The sequence below is a fragment of the Entelurus aequoreus genome, linkage group LG08, assembly GCF_033978785.1.
Source record: "Entelurus aequoreus isolate RoL-2023_Sb linkage group LG08, RoL_Eaeq_v1.1, whole genome shotgun sequence".
NCBI lineage: Eukaryota > Metazoa > Chordata > Actinopteri > Syngnathiformes > Syngnathidae > Entelurus > Entelurus aequoreus.
Window position 1 is genome coordinate 79,811,016 of NC_084738.1, and position 19,726 is coordinate 79,830,741.

Sequence of the window (19,726 nt, forward strand, 5' to 3'; positions counted from 1 at the left end):
GACACATGCTAGCTGTTAGCATGCTGACATTAGCATGCTAACTTTTTTTAGCCAATTTTGCAGTCGTGCACCTCAGAGTCACAATACTTGGTACTTGACACATGCTAGCTGTTAGCATGCTAACTTTAAAATGTATTTTGGAATAACTTAAAAACTGTAACGGCACAAAACGGACATTTTTAGTGATTGTTATATTTTCGTTAGGAGCCGAGGTGATTTGGTTCGGAAAATATCAAGTTTGGCATCCAAGGACGACGCATGACAAACTTTTTCTTGTTCTTTTTTTTAATAAATGGATGCCAAGCGAGTAAATGAACCCCCGAGTCAAAATGTGTGAGTCCTAAAGTTGCTTTGTGGCAGTTTCAGTGCGTGAGAAGAAGACTGAGAAGACTGAGAAGAAGACCTACAAACCAAAAAAACCTAATGAAGATCAGCACAAAGATACTTTATGGGCCTTTATGGGCCTGTATGTGACTTTATGGGCCTCACCTCAGGGATGGTGCTTCCTGTAGATGGAGATGTACTCCTGCACGTCGTCGGGTGAGCCCAGGACCACGGGCACCCTCTGGTGGATGTTACTGGGCTGGATGTCCAGCACGTTGGCGGCGCCCGTGGTGGCCATCCCGCCCGCCTGCTCCATGATGAACGCCATGGGGTTGCACTCGTACAGCAGCCGCAGCTGAGAGACGCGTTACACTGGCGTCAGAGTCGGGTGACCGGTGCGGTTACACGGTGGACGGTTACGGTGCTCGTGTTACATGGATGCTTGAATGAGGAGAACTCCTTGGACTCTAACGCCAGTCAAGGCTTTACACGTCATCGCGTTAGCTGCAGCGGTGTTACACTGATGCTGTGGTGACGTAACAGGTAGTCCATTGATCGTTACAGTACCGTTACGCCGATGTTACCTGGATGTCACAGTTATGTAACAAGGACATTCTATTGTCTGCTACATAACGTTAGAGAGGCAATAAACACAATTGTTCTGGCCTACACCACAGGGATGTAACGAGGCATTTCATGGTGTGTTACATAATGTTACAGTACCATTGCACTTATGTTACAACAATGTTACAATAATATAACAGGGACATTTCAATGTGTGTTACGAAATGTTACAGTACCATTAAACTTATGTTGCACCAATGTTACAATGATGGAAGAGAGACATTCCAATGTGTGTTACATAATGTCACACCAATGTTACAGTGGTGTAACAGGGACATTCAAGTGAGTGTTACATGGTGTTACAATGCCCGTACACCAATGTTACAGTGATGTAACAGGGACATCCAAGTGTGTGTTACATGGTGTTACAGTTCCAGTACGCTCATGTTACACCGATGTTACAAAAATGTAACAGGGACATTCCAATGTGTGTTGCATAATGTTACAGTGCCCGTACACCAATGTTACAGTGATGTAACAGGGACATTCCAGTGTGTATTACATATTGTTACAGTGCCATTACACCAATGTTCCAATGAGTGTTACATAATGTTGCGACACTGATAGTACATGGATGTGACAATGATGTAATGTGTGTTACATATTGTTGAAGTGCCATTGTGCCTATGTTACACCAATGTTACAATGATGTAACAGGGACATTCCAATGTGTGTTACATATATGTGACAGTGCCATTACACCTATGTTACAATGATGTAATAGGGACATTCCAATGTGTGTTACATATTTATGCAGCATTGACATTAAATGGATGCCACAGTTATGCAACAGAGACATTCCAATGTGTGTTACATAATGTCACACCAATGTTACAGTGATGTAACAGGGACATCCAAGTGTGTGTTACATGGTGTTACAGTTCCAGTACGCTCATGTTACACCGATGTTACAAAAATGTAACAGGGACATTCCAATGTGTGTTGCATAATGTTACAGTGCCCGTACACCAATGTTAGAGTGATGTAACAGGGACATTCCAGTGTGTATTACATATTGTTACAGTGCCATTACACCAATGTTCCAATGAGTGTTACATAATGTTGCGACACTGATAGTACATGGATGTGACAATGATGTAATGTGTGTTACATATTGTTGAAGTGCCATTATGCCTATGTTACACCAATGTTACAATGATGTAACAGGGACATTCCAATGTGTGTTACATACATGTGACAGTGCCATTACACCTATGTTGCAATGATGTAATAGGGACATTCCAATGTGTGTTACATATATGTGACAGTGCCATTACACCTATGTTACAATGATGTAACAGGGACATTCCAATGTGTGTTACATACATGTGACAGTGCCATTACACCTATGTTGCAATGATGTAATAGGGACATTCCAATGTGTGTTACATATTTATGCAGCATTGACATTAAATGGATGCCACAGTTATGCAACAGAGACATTCCAATGTGTGTTACATAATGTTACAGTTCCATTACACTTATGTTACACCAATGTTACAATGATGTAATGGAGGCATTTCAATGTGTGTTGCTTTTACAGTGCCATCACACCGACATCACAGTGATGTAACGGGGACATTCCAATGTGTGTTACATAATGTTACTATGCCATTACATTTATGTTACACCGATGTTACAATATTGTAACAGGAACATTCCAATGTGTGCTACATAACTTTATGTAGTTTCTCTACACTAATGTAAGACCGATTATATCATGATGTAACAGTGACAATCCAATGGGTGTTACCTAATGTTACAGTGCTATTATGCTTATGTTACGCCGATGTTACAGTGATGTAATGGGGACATTCCCGTGTGTGTTCCATAATGTATTACACAGTGTTACAGTACCATTACAATTGGTCCCTGTTACAATAATGTAACAGGAACATTCAAATGTATGTGACAAAAATGTTACAGCATCATTACACTTATGTGACACCAATATAACAATTATGTAACGGGGCATTCCAATGTGTGTTACATAATTACATTACACTTATGTAACACCAATGTTACAGTGATGTAATAGGGACACTCCAGTGGATATTACATACTGTCACATAATGTATTACATAATGTTACAGTACCATGGCAATTGGTCCGTTACAATAATGTAACAGGGACATTCAAATGTGTGTGACATAAATGATATACAATGCCATTACACTTGTGACACCGATATAACAATTATGTAACAGGGACATCTCAATGTGTGTTACATAATTACATTGCACTTATGTTACGCCGATGTTACAATGATATAACGAGGACATTCCGTTGAGTGTTACGTAATGTTACACTGATGTTACAATTATGTAACAGGGACATTCTACAGTGTGTTACATGATTACATTACACTTATGTTACACCGATGTTACAATGATATAACAAGGACATTCCGTTGAGTGTTACTTGATGTTATAACGATGTTACAGGGGCATTCCACTGTGTGTTGCATAATTACATTACACTTATGTTACACCGATGTTACAATGATATAACAAGGATATTCCGTTGAGTGTTACTTAATGCTACGCCGATGTTACAATTATGTAACAGGGACATTCCACAGTGTGTTACATGATTACATTCCACTTATGTTACACCGATGTTACAATGATACAACAAGGACATTCCGTTGAGTGTTACTTAATGTTACACTGATGTTACAATGCTGTAACAGGGCCACTCGTTGAGTGTTACTTAATGTTACACTGATGTTACAATGATGTAACAATGGCATTCCACCGTGTGTTACATAATGACATTACACTTATGTTATACCGCTGTTACAATGATATAACAAGGACATTCTGTTGAGTGTTACTTGATGTTACAATGATGTTACAGTGATGTAACAGGGCCACTTGTTGAGTGTTACTTAATGTTACACTGATGTTACAATGATGTAACAAGGGCATTCCACTGTGTGTTACATAATGACATTACACTTATGTTATACCGCTGTTACAATGATATAACAAGGACATTCTGTTGAGTGTTACTTGATGTTACAATGATGTTACAGTGATGTAACAGGGCCACTTGTTGAGTGTTACTTAATGTTACACTGATGTTACAACAGATGCATTCCAGTGTGTGTTGCATAATGTTACAGTGCCATTACGCGGATGTTACAACTGCTACATGGATGTTATGCTGATGTAAGCATTACCTTGTAGTGACTTGGCACTGATGTTACGCTGACACTCAGCACGGAGGCGGTTACAGTGGGTTACCGTTACCAAGAAGTACTTTCTCACCTTCCCCTTAGGACTCTTCACATTGGCGGGGTAGAGGAAGATGCCGCCGTAGACCAGAGTGCGATGGACGTCAGCGACCATGGAGCCCACGTAACGACTTCCATAAGGAGCGGAGCCGTCCTTGAAAGAAACAGATCCTCTCCGTCACCTCGCCAGCCCAACATGAGGAGGCGGTGGACTTACCTCGGGGTACTTCTTCTTCTGGAGGTACTCGGTCACGTCAGGGTAAAAATGTTGGGCGTAGCCTTCGTTCAAGCTGTAGATCTTCCCCTTCTTCTTGATCTTCACGTCTCGGTCCACCAGGATGAACTCCCCGATGGCCTGGAGGAGCAAACCACCACGTGACTTGCCACCACGGCCACACCCCACACGGCTCCTACCGGGTCCAGCATGAAGCAGTCGACTCCCTGGCCGGTGGACAGGACCATCATGGTGGCGCTGCCGTACAGGGCGTACCCCGCCGCCACCAGGTTCCTCCCGGGCTGCAGGGCGTCCTTCTCGTCGGGCTCGTGGTCCGTGGTCTGCGGAGGAAGCGTGTCACCGCAATGAAACGGCGTCCGGCGTCCGCGCTCACCTTCTTGTAGATGGCGAAGATGGTTCCGATGGAGACCAGGCAGTCGATATTTGAGGAACCATCCAGAGGGTCGAAGCAGACGATGTACTTGCCCTGGTGGAGGAACACCTCCATGACTCCAATCATCTCCATGTAGCGCGGCGTGCCTGCATGGCCCTTACCCTTCGGTCCGGCTCCACCACGATGGCCCGCTCGTCTTCCTCGGACACCAGCACGCAGGACGTGAAGGAGGACTTGATCATGTTGATGACCAGGTCGTTGGAGAGGATGTCCAGCTTCTTCACCTGGTCTCCCGTCACGTTGGTGCTACCGGCGATGCCATACCTGCTCGGAGGGGGAGGACCTTCATTTCAGCCATTTTAGGTCACGTTGGGTGAAGCGTGTCTCTCAAAACAAACATCCCCCGGTGTTGTAGCTTAGCATGCTAACATGCTAACATTAACATGCTAACTTTTTCATCCAATTTTGCAAAATACACCTCAGAGTCATACTACTTGGTATGTGACACATGCTCGCTGTTAACATGTTAAAATTAGCATGCTAACATTAACATGCTAACTTTTTAAGCCAATTTTGCAAAATACACCGCAGAGTCAAAATACATGCTAGCTTTTAGCATGCAAAAATTAGCATGCTAACTTTTTTAGCCAATTTTTCAATCGTGCGCCTCAGAGTCATAATACTTGGTACTTGACACATACTAGATGTTAGCATGTTAACATTAGCATGCTAACATGCTAACATTAACGTGGTAACTATTTCAGCCAATTTTGCAAACTACACCTCAGGGTCATTATACTTAGTGCTTGACACATGCTAGCTGCTAGCATGTACACATTAGCACGCTAGAATGCTAAAATGAGCATGCTAGCATTTTTTGCCATTTTTTCAATCGTGCACCTCAGAGTTATACTACTTGGTACTTGACACATGCTAGATCTTGGCATGTTAAAATTAGCATGCTAACATGCTAACATTAACGTGGTAACTTTTTTTTAATCCAATTTTGCAAAATACACCTCAGAGGCCTAATACTTGGTACTTGACACATGCTCGTTGTTAGCATGTTAAAAGTAGCATGCTAACATGCTAACATTAACATGCTAACCTTTTTAGCCTATTTTGCAAAATACACCTCAGAGTCATACTACTTGGCACGTGACACATGCTCGCTGTTAACATGTTAAAATTAGCATGCTAACATTAACATGCTAACTTTTTAAGCCAATTTTGCAAAGTACACCGCAGAGTCAAAATACTTGGTACTTGACACATGCTAGCTTTTAGCATGCAAAAATTAGCATGCTAACTTTTTTAGCCAATTTTTCAATCGTGCGCCTCAGAGTCATAATACTTGGTACTTGACACATACTAGATCAGGGGTCACCAACCTTTTTGAAACCAAGGGCTACTTCTTGGGTACTGATTACTGCAAAGGGCTACCAGTTAGATACACACTTAAATAAATTGCCAGAAGTAGCCAATTTGCTCAATTTACCTTTAACTCTGTTATTATTAATAATTAATTATATTTATCTTTGTGGAAACACTGATCATCTTAATGATTTCTCACAATAAATATATATAGAAACAGATAAATATCAATATGCAACACTTTATTTTTATATTTTCTCTAAGTGCACATTTTTCAAATTGAACATTTTCAAATGATCACTTCTAAGACAGTCTTGTGAAATCACAATATCCCATTTTAACTAGCTAGCCACTAACATTTTTTAACAAATCATGAATTACTTTGCACCATGTTTGTACAAATAATAACTCATGTAAAATACAAAAGTAAACTCTCAAATTTTTAAATCATGTCACACTTTGAACTGGACACCAAATCTGTTATCTGTTTCTTTGTCAGTTAGTGGGAAGCCTGGCATTGCATGCTGTTAACTAGTGTGTTGTACTCTGGTGTGTAACTTGACACTGCAACTCTGAGTGAGTCTTGCAGATGTGCATCAGTGAGGCGTGTTCTGTGTTTGTTCTTGATGAAGTTCATGTCAGAAAAGGCTGATTCACAAAGATAAGATTTTTCCTCATTGTTTGCGGAACCTTCTTAATCTTTTGGACATATTTTCACAGCAATCTGGCCTTAAGCTTAATTATGATAAATGTAAAATGTTAAGGATCGGAAATCTAAAGGGAACGTCCTTTCGAATGGAATGCAAAGTGCCTGTTTTGTGGACAGATGGACCAGTTAACATACTTGGTGTTGTTGTCCCAGAAAATCTGGAAGATCTAGGCTCAGTAAATTATGATAATCGACTAAGAAAGCTGGACAAAATTATGCAATTATGGAAAAGGAAATCCCTAACCTTGTATGGTAAAATGTCTATTGCCAACTCGTTAATTATTCCTCAATTTATTTATTTGTTTTTGTCATTACCAGCTCCATCACAAAACTTTTTTAAGATTTATGAGCGGAGGGTCTTCGATTTTGTCTGGAACGGCAAACCAGAAAAGATTAAAAGAAAGGTTTTGTACAAAGAGTATGAATATGGGGGCCTGAAACTTCTCAACCTTGAAGCTATGTGTCTGTCTTTAAAAGCATCAATTGTTCCAAAGCTGTATTTAAACATTGAGTGGTACACAAATGTCCTGTTGGACAAAAAACATGTACTGTATCAAAAGAAATTGTATCCTTTTTTACAAGTGATCCCCTCCCAGAGAGTCTGCTGGGAAACATGGCGGGGTTCATAAAGGAAACAATCCACTCATAGTGGTTTTTTCAATTTTATGTGCCGGAAAAAAGAGACGATATTTTGCAGCAGATAATATGGATGAACTCTAATATTGTAATAGATGGAAAGCCTTTCTTTTGGAAAAATATGTTTGAAAGAGGAATCATTTTTGTCAATGATATAATCAATGAGAATGGTAAAATTATGAAGTATGATGAATTTAGAGCTATGTATGGTGATGCTTGCTCAAGCTTTTCATTTTATCAACTAACTGGAGTAATTGGGAAAAGATGGAAACAAATAATTAATTATGGAACTACTAAATGATTAGTTTGTAAACCTCTAATAAGAAATTCTAGTTGGCAAAAAGGAACTAAAATAAATAGAAAAATATATAATTTTTATTTAATAAAGAAATCTTTGAAGGCTGCCTCATACAACACAAATGAAAAATGGGAGGACTTTTTTGACTGCCCGTTGCCATGGGATGCCATATTCAAACTAATCTATAAAACCACTATCGATGTGCAAAATCGTTATTTTCAAATTAAAATTCTTTATAACTTCTTACCCACAGGGAAAATGTTAAAATTATGGAATATGACAGAGTCATATGATTGCCGATTTTGTTGTCAGGAGCCTGAATCCACCCTGCATTTGTTTTGGTATTGTCATATTGTGTCTTTGTTTTGGGTGGAAGTTGAAAAAATGTGTTTAAGGATTGGTTTGTTTATGAAGCTTAATGTGGTTTCTGTTATTTTAGGAGAGTTCATTGACAATCATGATTTAGTCAATTTAATTATAGTACTCGGTAAAATGTTTATTTTTAAGGCCAAAAACAGATATTCACTTAGTATTACTTTCTTTAAAACATGTATTCAGTATTTTCTAACTTTAGAAAGTTACATGGTTGAAAACGATAATGATGCCAAAAAACATTAAAAAAAAAGATGAGAAGTCCTCAAAGGCTTATTTTGAAAGTATAATTATGTTTATAGATTATATGATATCTGTTGTTGTGTTCCCTAATTTGAGTGACCTGGACATAATCTGGACTGTACATAAATGCTTATTTTGAAAATGTAATTTTGTTTATAAATTATATGCAATCTGTTGTTTTCCCTAATTTTTTTCTGTGTACATGAATGAAGGTGTGTGTTGCTGAGTCCGACTTGGACATTATCTGGACTGGGCCTGGTTTAAAAAACCCTTTAAACAAATCTAATTTCATTGACAACCTGGTCTGTTAAAGATAAGGCCCTTTTTTTAAAAAATAAAATAAAATAAGATAAATAAATAAAAAACATTTTCTTGGATAAAAAAGAAAGTAAAACAATATAAAAATAATTACATAAAAAATAGTAATTAATGAAAATGTTAGTGGACCAGCAGGCTATACAATCATGTGTGCTTCAGGGACTGTGTCCCTTGCAGATGTGTTGTCTATGTTGTGGAAACCAGAATATTGGTAGCAGAAAGAAATAACCCCTTTTGTGTGAGTGGGTGTGGATGAGTGTGCATGGGGGAGGTTGTTTGGGTTGATGCACTGATTGAAAGTGTATCTTGTGTTTTTTCTATGTAGATTTAATTTAATTTTAAAAAAAATACAATAAAATAAAAAAAAATATTATTTTTTTTTTTTTTTATTTATTTATTTTTTTAGAACAGGCCCGCGGGCGACTCATCTGGTCCTTACGGGCGACCTGGTGCCCGCGGGCACCGCGTTGGTGACCCCTGATGTACACATTAGCACGCTAGAATGCTAAAATGAGCATGCTAACATTTTTTGCCATTTTTTCAATCGTGCACCTCAGAGTTATACTACTTGGTACTTGACACATGCTAGATCTTGGCATGTTAAAATTAGCATGCTAACATGCTAACATTAACGTGGTAACTTTTTTTTATCCAATTTTGCAAAATACACCTCAGGGTCATTATACTTGGTACTTGACACATGCTCGCTGTTAGCATGTTAAAATTACCATGCTAACACGCTAACATTAACGTGGTCACTTTTTTATCCAATTTTGCAAAATACACCTCAGAGTCATAATACTTTGTACGTGACACACGCTAGCTGTTAACATGTTAAAATTAGCATGCTAAAATTAACATGCTAACTTTTTTAGCCAATTTTGCAAAATACACCTCAGAGTCATAATACTTGGTACTTGACACATGCTCGCTATTAGCATGCTAAAATTAACATGACACATGCAGTTAGCATGTTAACTTTTCAAAATAGTTTTACATGCATACGCTTCATAGCCATATGACTTTGTATTTTACGCATGCTAACTGTTAGCATGCTAACATCAGAATGCTAACATTTTAGCCAATTTTACTGCTGAACACCTCAAAGCCATACAACTTGGTATTTGACACATGATAAAAAACAGTTAACATGCTAACACTAGCATTTTAGCATACTCTTTCAAATATTCTTTCAGTCAGACAAATATTTTCGCTATACTGGATGAAATGTTTTGATTCCATCCAGCATCTGAAAACATTCTCTGACTGAAAGAACATTTTTGAAAAGTATATGAATGACAAGTCATAATTAACCTTTTTGAGCAAATTCTAGTATATCAACATTAGCATGCTAACTTTTCTGGCCAATCTTGCAGCCGAACACCTCAGACTCATGTTACTTGGTACGTGACACACGCTAACTGTTCGCGTGTTAGCAACGTCAACATTAGCATGCTAACTTTTTAAACTAGTTTACATGCTTTATAGTCATATGACTGAGTACTCGACACATTCTAACTGTTAGCGTGCTAACGTTAGCATTTTTGAAAAGTATATGAATGGCAAGACATAATCAACCTTTTTGAGCAAATTTCTGCATATTAACATTAGCATGCTAACTTTTCTGGCCAATCTAGCAGCCGAACACCTCAGACTCATATTACTTGGTACTTGACATATGCTAACTTTTAGCATGCTAACATTAGCATTTTTTAAAAGTATCTGAATGGCAAGACATAATCGACCTTTTTGAGCAAATTTTAGCATATTAGCATTAACATGTTAATTTTTCTGGCCAATTTTACAGCTAGATACCTGAGAGTCACATAACTTGGTATTTGACACACGCTAACTGTTCGCGTGTTAGCAACATCAACATTAGCATGCTAACTTTTTAAGCTAGTTTACATGCTTTATAGTCATATGACTGAGTACTCGACCCATCATAACTGTTAGCATACTACTAATGTTATAATTTTGGAAAATTATATGAATGAGAAGACATAATCAACCTTTTTGAGCAAATTTTAGCATATTATCATTAGCATGCTAAATTTCCTGGCCAATCTAGCAGCCGAACACCTCAGACTCATATTACTTGGTACTTGACATATGCTGACTGTTAGCATGCTAACATTAGCATTTTTTTTAATTATATGAATGAGAAGACATATTCAACCTTTTTGAGCAAATTTTAGCATATTAACGTTAACATGTTAATTTTTCTGGCCAATTTTACAGCCAAACACCTGAGAGTCTTTTTAAACTAGTTTACATGCTTTATAGTCATATGACTGAGTACTCGACACATTCTAACTGTTAGCGTACTAACGTTAGCATTTCTGAAAAGTATATAAAAGAAGACATAATCAACCTTTTTGAGCAAATTTTAGCATATTATCATTAGCATGCTAACTTTTCTGGCCAATCAAGCAGCCGAACACCTCAGACTCTTATTACTTGGTACTTGACATATGCTAACTTTTAGAATGCTAACATTAGCATTTTTGAAAAGTATATGAATGGCAAGACATAATCGACCTTTTTGAGCAAATTTTAGCATATTAGCATTAACATGTTAATTTTTCTGGCCAATTTTACAGCTAGATACCTGAGAGTCACATAACTTGGTATTTGACACACGCTAACTGTTCGCGTGTTAGCAACATCAACATTAGCATGCTAACTTTTTAAGCTAGTTTACATGCTTTATAGTCATATGACTGAGTACTCGACCCATCATAACTGTTAGCATACTACTAACGTTATAATTTTTGAAAATTATATGAATGAGAAGACATAATCAACCTTTTTGAGCAAATTTTAGCATATTATCATTAGCATGCTAAATTTCCTGGCCAATCTAGCAGCCGAACACCTCAGACTCATATTACTTGGTACTTGACATATGCTGACTGTTAGCATGCTAACATTAGCATTTTTTTTAAGTATATGAATGAGAAGACATATTCAACCTTTTTGAGCAAATTTTAGCATATTAACGTTAACATGTTAATTTTTCTGGCCAATTTTACAGCCAAACACCTGAGAGTCACATAACTTGCTATTTGACACACGCTAACTGTGCGCGTGTTAGGACGCTAACATTACTTTTTAAGCTAGTTTTACATGCTTAATAGTCATATGACTGAGTACTTGACACATTCTTACTGTTAGCGTGCTAACATTAGCATTTTTGAAAAGTATATGAATGGCAAGACATAATCAACCTTTTTGAGCAAATTTCTGCATATTAACATTAGCATGCTAACTTTTCTGGCCAATCTAGCAGCCGAACACCTCAGACTCATATTACTTGGTACTTGACATATGCTAACTTTTAGCATGCTAACATTAGCATTTTTGAAAAGTATATGAATGGCAAGACATAATCGACCTTTTTGAGCAAATTTTAGCATATTAGCATTAACATGTTAATTTTTCTGGCCAATTTTACAGCTAGATACCTGAGAGTCAAATAACTTGGTATTTGACACACGCTAACTGTTCGCGTGTTAGCAACATCAACATTAGCATGCTAACTTTTTAAGCTAGTTTACATGCTTTATAGTCATATGACTGAGTACTCGACCCATCATAACTGTTAGCATACTACTAATGTTATAATTTTTGAAAATTATATGAATGAGAAGACATAATCAACCTTTTTGAGCAAATTTTAGCATATTATCATTAGCATGCTAAATTTCCTAGCCAATCTAGCAGCCGAACACCTCAGACTCATATTACTTGGTACTTGACATATGCTGACTGTTAGCATGCTAACATTAGCATTTTTTTTAATTATATGAATGAGAAGACATATTCAACCTTTTTGAGCAAATTTTAGCATATTAACGTTAACATGTTAATTTTTCTGGCCAATTTTACAGCCAAACACCTGAGAGTCACATAACTTGCTATTTGACACACGCTAACTGTGCGCGTGTTAGGACGCTAACATTACTTTTTAAGCTCGTTTTACATGCTTAATAGTCATATGACTGAGTACTCGACACATTCTTGCTGTTAGCGTGCTAACGTTAGCATTTTTGAAAAGTATATGAATGGCAAGACATAATCAACCTTTTTGAGCACATTTTAGCATATTAACATTAGCATGCTAACTTTTCTGGCCAATCCGGCAGCCGAACACCTCAGACTCATATTACTTGGTACTTGACATATGCTAACTGTTAGCATGCTAACATTAGCATTTTTTTAAAAGTATATGAATGAGAAGACATAATCAACCCTTTTGAGCACATTTTAGCATATTAACATGTTAATTTTTCTGGCCAATTTTACAGCCAAACACCCGAGAGTCACATAACTTGCTATTTGACACACGCTAACTGTTAGCATGTTAGCATTAGCATGCTAACTTTTAACTTTCAGCTAGTTTTACATGCTTTATAGTCACATGACGGAGTACTCGACACATAATCAACCTTTTTGACCACATTTTAGCCTATTAACATGTTAATTTTTCTGGCCAATTTTACAGCCAAACACCCGAGAGTCACATAACTTGCTATTTGACACACGCTAACTGTTAGCATGTTAGCATTAGCGTGCTAACTTTTAACTTTAAGCTAGTTTTACATGCTTTATAGTCACATGACGGAGTACTCGACACATAATCAACCTTTTTTGACCACATTTTAGCATATTAACATGTTAATTTTTCTGGCCAATTTTACTGCCAAACACCCGAGAGTCACATAACTTGCTATTTGACACACGCTAACTGTTAGCATGTTAGCATTAGCATGCTAACTTTTAATTTTCAGCTAGTTTTACGTGCTTTATAGTCACATGACGGAGTACTCGACACATAATCAACCTTTTTGACCACATTTTAGCATATTAACATGTTAATTTTTCTGGCCAATTTTACAGCCAAACACCCGAGAGTCACATAACTTGCTATTTGACACACGCTAACTGTTAGCATGTTAGCATTAGCGTGCTAACTTTTAATTTTCAGCTAGTTTTACATGCTTTATAGTCACATGACGGAGTACTCGACACATAATCAACCTTTTTGACCACATTTTAGCATATTAACATGTTAATTTTTCTGGCCAATTTTACAGCCAAACACCCGAGAGTCACATAACTTGCTATTTGACACACGCTAACTGTTAGCATGTTAGCATTAGCATGCTAACTTTTAATTTTCAGCTAGTTTTACATGCTTTATAGTCAAATGACGGAGTACTCGACACATAATCAACCTTTTTGACCACATTTTAGCATATTAACATGTTAATTTTTCTGGCCAATTTTACAGCCAAACACCCGAGAGTCACATAACTTGCTATTTGACACACGCTAACTGTTAGCATGTTAGCATTAGCATGCTAACTTTTAATTTTCAGCTAGTTTTACATGCTTTATAGTCAAATGACGGAGTACTCGACACATAATCAACCTTTTTGACCACATTTTAGCATATTAACATGTTAATTTTTCTGGCCAATTTTACAGCCAAACACCCGAGAGTCACATAACTTGCTATTTGACACACGCTAACTGTTAGCATGTTAGCATTAGCGTGCTAACTTTTAACTTTAAGCTAGTTTTACATGCTTTATAGTCACATGACGGAGTACTCGACACATAATCAACCTTTTTGACCACATTTTAGCCTATTAACATGTTAATTTTTCTGGCCAATTTTACAGCCAAACACCCGAGAGTCACATTACTTGCTATTTGACACACGCTAACTGTTAGCATGTTAGCATTAGCGTGCTAACTTTTAACTTTAAGCTAGTTTTACATGCTTTATAGTCACATGACGGAGTACTCGACACATAATCAACCTTTTTGACCACATTTTAGCCTATTAACATGTTAATTTTTCTGGCCAATTTTACAGCCAAACACCCGAGAGTCACATAACTTGCTATTTGACACACGCTAACTGTTAGCATGTTAGCATTAGCGTGCTAACTTTTAATTTTCAGCTAGTTTTACATGCTTTATAGTCACATGACGGAGTACTCGACACATAATCAACCTTTTTGACCACATTTTAGCATATTAACATGTTAATTTTTCTGGCCAATTTTACAGCCAAACACCCGAGAGTCACATAACTTGCTATTTGACACACGCTACCTGTTAGCATGTTAGCATGTTAGCATTAGCGTGCTAACTTTTAACTTTAAGCTAGTTTTACATGCTTTATAGTCACATGACGGAGTACTCGACACATAATCAACCTTTTTGACCACATTTTAGCATATTAACATGTTAATTTTTCTGGCCAATTTTACAGCCAAACACCCGAGAGTCACATAACTTGCTATTTGACACACGCTAACTGTTATCATGTTAGCATTAGCGTGCTAACTTTTAATTTTCAGCTAGTTTTACATGCTTTATAGTCACATGACGGAGTACTCGACACATAATCAACCTTTTTGACCACATTTTAGCATATTAACATGTTAATTTTTCTGGCCAATTTTACAGCCAAACACCCGAGAGTCACATAACTTGCTATTTGACACACGCTACCTGTTAGCATGTTAGCATTAGCGTGCTAACTTTTAACTTTAAGCTAGTTTTACATGCTTTATAGTCACATGACGGAGTACTCAACACATAATCAACCTTTTTGACCACATTTTAGCATATTAACATGTTAATTTTTCTGGCCAATTTTACAGCCAAACACCCGAGAGTCACATAACTTGCTATTTGACACACGCTAACTGTTAGCATGTTAGCATTAGCGTGCTAACTTTTAACTTTCGGCTAGTTTTACATGCTTTATAGTCACATGACGGAGTACTCGACACATAATCAACCTTTTTTGACCACATTTTAGCATATTAACATGTTAATTTTTCTGGCCAATTTTACAGCCAAACACCCGAGAGTCACATAACTTGCTATTTGACACACGCTAACTGTTAGCATGTTAGCATTAGCATGCTAACTTTTAATTTTCAGCTAGTTTTACATGCTTTATAGTCAAATGACGGAGTACTCGACACATAATCAACCTTTTTGAGCACATTTTAGCATATTAACATGTTAATTTTTCTGGCCAATTTTACAGCCAAACACCCGAGAGTCACATAACTTGCTATTTGACACACGCTACCTGTTAGCATGTTAGCATTAGCGTGCTAACTTTTAACTTTCAGCTAGTTTTACATGCTTTATAGTCACATGACGGAGTACTCGACACATAATCAACCTTTTTTGACCACATTTTAGCATATTAACATGTTAATTTTTCTGGCCAATTTTACAGCCAAACACCCGAGCGTCACATAACTTGCTATTTGACACACGCTAACTGTTAGCATGTTAGCATTAGCGTGCTAACTTTTAACTTTCAGCTAGTTTTACATGCTTTATAGTCACATGACGGAGTACTCGACACATAATCAACCTTTTTGACCACATTTTAGCATATTAACATGTTAATTTTTCTGGCCAATTTTACAGCCAAACACCCGAGAGTCACATAACTTGCTATTTGACACACGCTAACTGTTAGCATGTTAGCATTAGCATGCTAACTTTTAACTTTCAGCTAGTTTTACATGCTTTATAGTCACATGACGGAGTACTCGACACATAATCAACCTTTTTGACCACATTTTAGCATATTAACATGTTAATTTTTCTGGCCAATTTTACAGCCAAACACCCGAGAGTCACATAACTTGCTATTTGACACACGCTACCTGTTAGCATGTTAGCATGTTAGCATTAGCGTGCTAACTTTTAACTTTCAGCTAGTTTTACATGCTTTATAGTCACATGACGGAGTACTCGACACATAAGCAACCTTTTTGAACACATTTTAGCATATTAACATGTTAATTTTTCTGGCCAATTTTACAGCCAAACACCCGAGAGTCACATAACTTGCTATTTGACACACGCTAACTGTTAGCATGTTAGCATTAGCATGCTAACTTTTAACTTTCAGCTAGTTTTACATGCTTTATAGTCACATGACGGAGTACTCGACACATTTTAACTGTTAGCATGCTAACGTTAGCATTTAGCATTCACAAGCAATTTCTACAACATTTGCATATTATTGTTTTTTGGTGTAATGTTGGAATCCAGGTGGTTTTTATTTTGCCTCTGGGGTGAAAAATACAATCTTATGACACTTTTGATTTATGCTAACAGTCTAGTAGCACCAAAGGTGCGTTGAGGGGTTCCTTCTGTAGAAGGTTTGAGACTAAACTGCTATGGTTTTTCCCAGGCAAGAAAGAAAGAAGAAGGTCTCACAGGTTGGCGATGCCGGCCTTCCTCACGGCCGTAGAGATGGCTTTGACCGCCGTGCAGATGGAGTTGAGCAGGTTGGTGAGCTCTCCGGTGCCGTGGGCCCTCCGGCCCTCCTCCAGCACGAACCTGGTGAGGGTCACCACGTTGGTGTCGAAGGCTCCCTTCTCGGACATGTTCACCTGGGCTGCGGGGGACCTGGTCTGGACGGAGCGGTCAAAGGTGGACCATGGAGCCCGGGGGAGGGGGGGGCGTGCGAGTCTGCCGACCAATCACAGGTGACCGTGCCTTTGAACGGCCAAAGTTCAGAAGATAGTCAACTTGTTTGTTTTTTTTCATTGAGTTTTTAGTCCCCAAAGAAAACTTGGTTTGAGTGGATTTGCTTTTAAAGCGTAACAAAAAAGTGCCGACCTCAGCATTTTCAACACTGACAGCCTTTGTTGGCTCACAATAACTTTTTTTTTTTGCCAACCACTCAGACGTGTTGATGGTTGCTTCTTTTACAGCAGGGGGGCCAACACTGAAACATTTTCATATTTTTACATTTCAAAACCAGAACAAATATTTATTAACATTCAGGTCCCGTTGAAAATAAGTCATATACTGTTTGTTTTTTTCCTCTACGCTTAAATCTGTAGATTAACTTCAGTTATTTGTCAATATAAGTTGTTTTTTTAATGTTTTATGCCATTTTTGTTGAAGAAACCCCTGTTTTTATGGCATTTCCCCCCCAAAAAAAACTTTGAATATGGAATATTCGATGTGAAAAAACCTTAAATAGGTCAATTATTCATAACAACTTTGATTTTGATGTATTATTTTTTTTGCTTTTAACAATGACAGTTACAAAACAATTAAAATCTTAGGGACCCAAAAGTGGTAAAAATACCATATATATATATATATATATATATATATATATATATATATATATATATATATATATATATATATATATATATATATATATATATATATATATATATATATATATATATATATATATATAGTTTTTTGTGGGGGGTTATTTCAAATCAAATATTCCATATTCAAAGGTTTTTTTTGGGGGGGGGGTGTCATAAAAACAGGGGTTTCTTGAACAAAAATAGCATAAAACATAATGAACAAAAATACAAGTTTTTTGAAGGATGGATCTTAAATTGTAAGATAGTAAAAAAAAAAAAAATCATATTAATTTATTTATAATTTTTAAAATATATATATATATATATATATATATATTTTTTTTTTTTTTTTTTTTTTAACGGTCGTTATCATGGGGGTCAAAGGTCGGCTTGTTGCAAAAGGTGCCCTCTGACGACCTTCAGTGTCATCACTGAGGAGCACAAACTAGCCAGAGACTTGCAAAACATGTTTGCTTTGCCTAAAATTAATAATGAATTTAAATCAAAGTTGTTGTGAATGTTTGACCTATTTAAGGTTATTTCAAATCAAATATTCCATATTCAAAGTTTTTTTTTGGGGGGGGGGGGGGGGTGTCATAAAAACAGGGGTTTCTTGAATAAAAATGTCATAAAACATAACAAACAAAAATAAACATTTTTTGAAGGATGGATCTTAAATTATAAGATGTATGTATTAAAGTAAATAAATAAATAAATATATATATATATATGTGTATATATACAGTATATATATACAGTATATATATATATATATATATATATATATATATATATATATATATATATATATATATATATATATATATATATATATATATACCAAGTTATTTCACATCAAAAATTCCATATTCAAAGTTTTTTTTTAAGTTACAGTACCAATGATTGTCACACACACACAAGGTGTGGTGAAATTATTCTTTTGGGAGGGAAGTGTCATAAAAACAGGGGTTTCTTGAACAAAAAGTGCATAAAAAATAACAAACAAAAATTGTTGAAAAGTTTTTTGAAGGATGGATCTTAAGTTGTAAGATTTATGTATTAAAGTAAAAATAAAAAAATAAAATGAATATGTATATATATATATATATATATATATATATATATATATATATGTGTGTATTTTTATTTTATTTTTGTTTTTACTTTAATACATGAATCTTACAATTTAAGATCCATCCTTCAAAAAACGTGTATTTTTGTTTGTTTTATGCCATTGTTGTTCAAGAAACCCCTGTTTTTATGACACCCCCCGCCCCCCAAAACAAAACTTTGAATATGGAATATTTAATGTGAAATAACTTACTATATATATATATATATATATATATATATATATATATATATATATATATATATATATATGTATATATATATATATATATATATATATATATATATATATATATATATATATATATTTATATTTATATATATATATATATATATATATATATATATATATATATATATATATATATATATATATATATATATATATATATATATATATATATATATATATATATATATATATATATATATATACATATTCATTTTATTTTTTTATTTTTACTTTAATACATAAATCTTACAACTTAAGATCCATCCTTCAAAAAACTTTTCAACAATTTTTGTTTGTTATTTTTTATGCACTTTTTGTTCAAGAAACCCCTGTTTTTATGACACTTCCCTCCCAAAAGAATAATTTCACCACACCTTGTGTGTGTGTGACAATCATTGGTACTGTAACTTAAAAAAAAACTTTGAATATGGAATTTTTGATGTGAA

The 19,726-nt window shown here is 36.0% G+C and overlaps 1 protein-coding gene across 1 annotated transcript; it reads right to left on the reverse strand.

Moving 5' to 3' along the window:
- Positions 1 to 249: 249 nt before the first annotated feature.
- On the reverse strand, positions 250 to 17,230 carry LOC133656322 (fructose-1,6-bisphosphatase 1-like). Its single transcript, XM_062057351.1, has 8 exons — positions 17,019 to 17,230; positions 4,956 to 5,118; positions 4,795 to 4,887; positions 4,601 to 4,741; positions 4,404 to 4,541; positions 4,221 to 4,340; positions 490 to 679; positions 250 to 403 (listed from the first exon to the last, which is right to left on the reverse strand). Exons 1-7 carry the CDS (start codon positions 17,186 to 17,188, stop codon positions 491 to 493), a joined length of 1,014 nt encoding a protein of 337 aa, XP_061913335.1. The 5' UTR covers positions 17,189 to 17,230; the 3' UTR covers positions 250 to 403; position 490.
- Between the last annotated feature and the right edge of the window lie 2,496 nt (positions 17,231 to 19,726).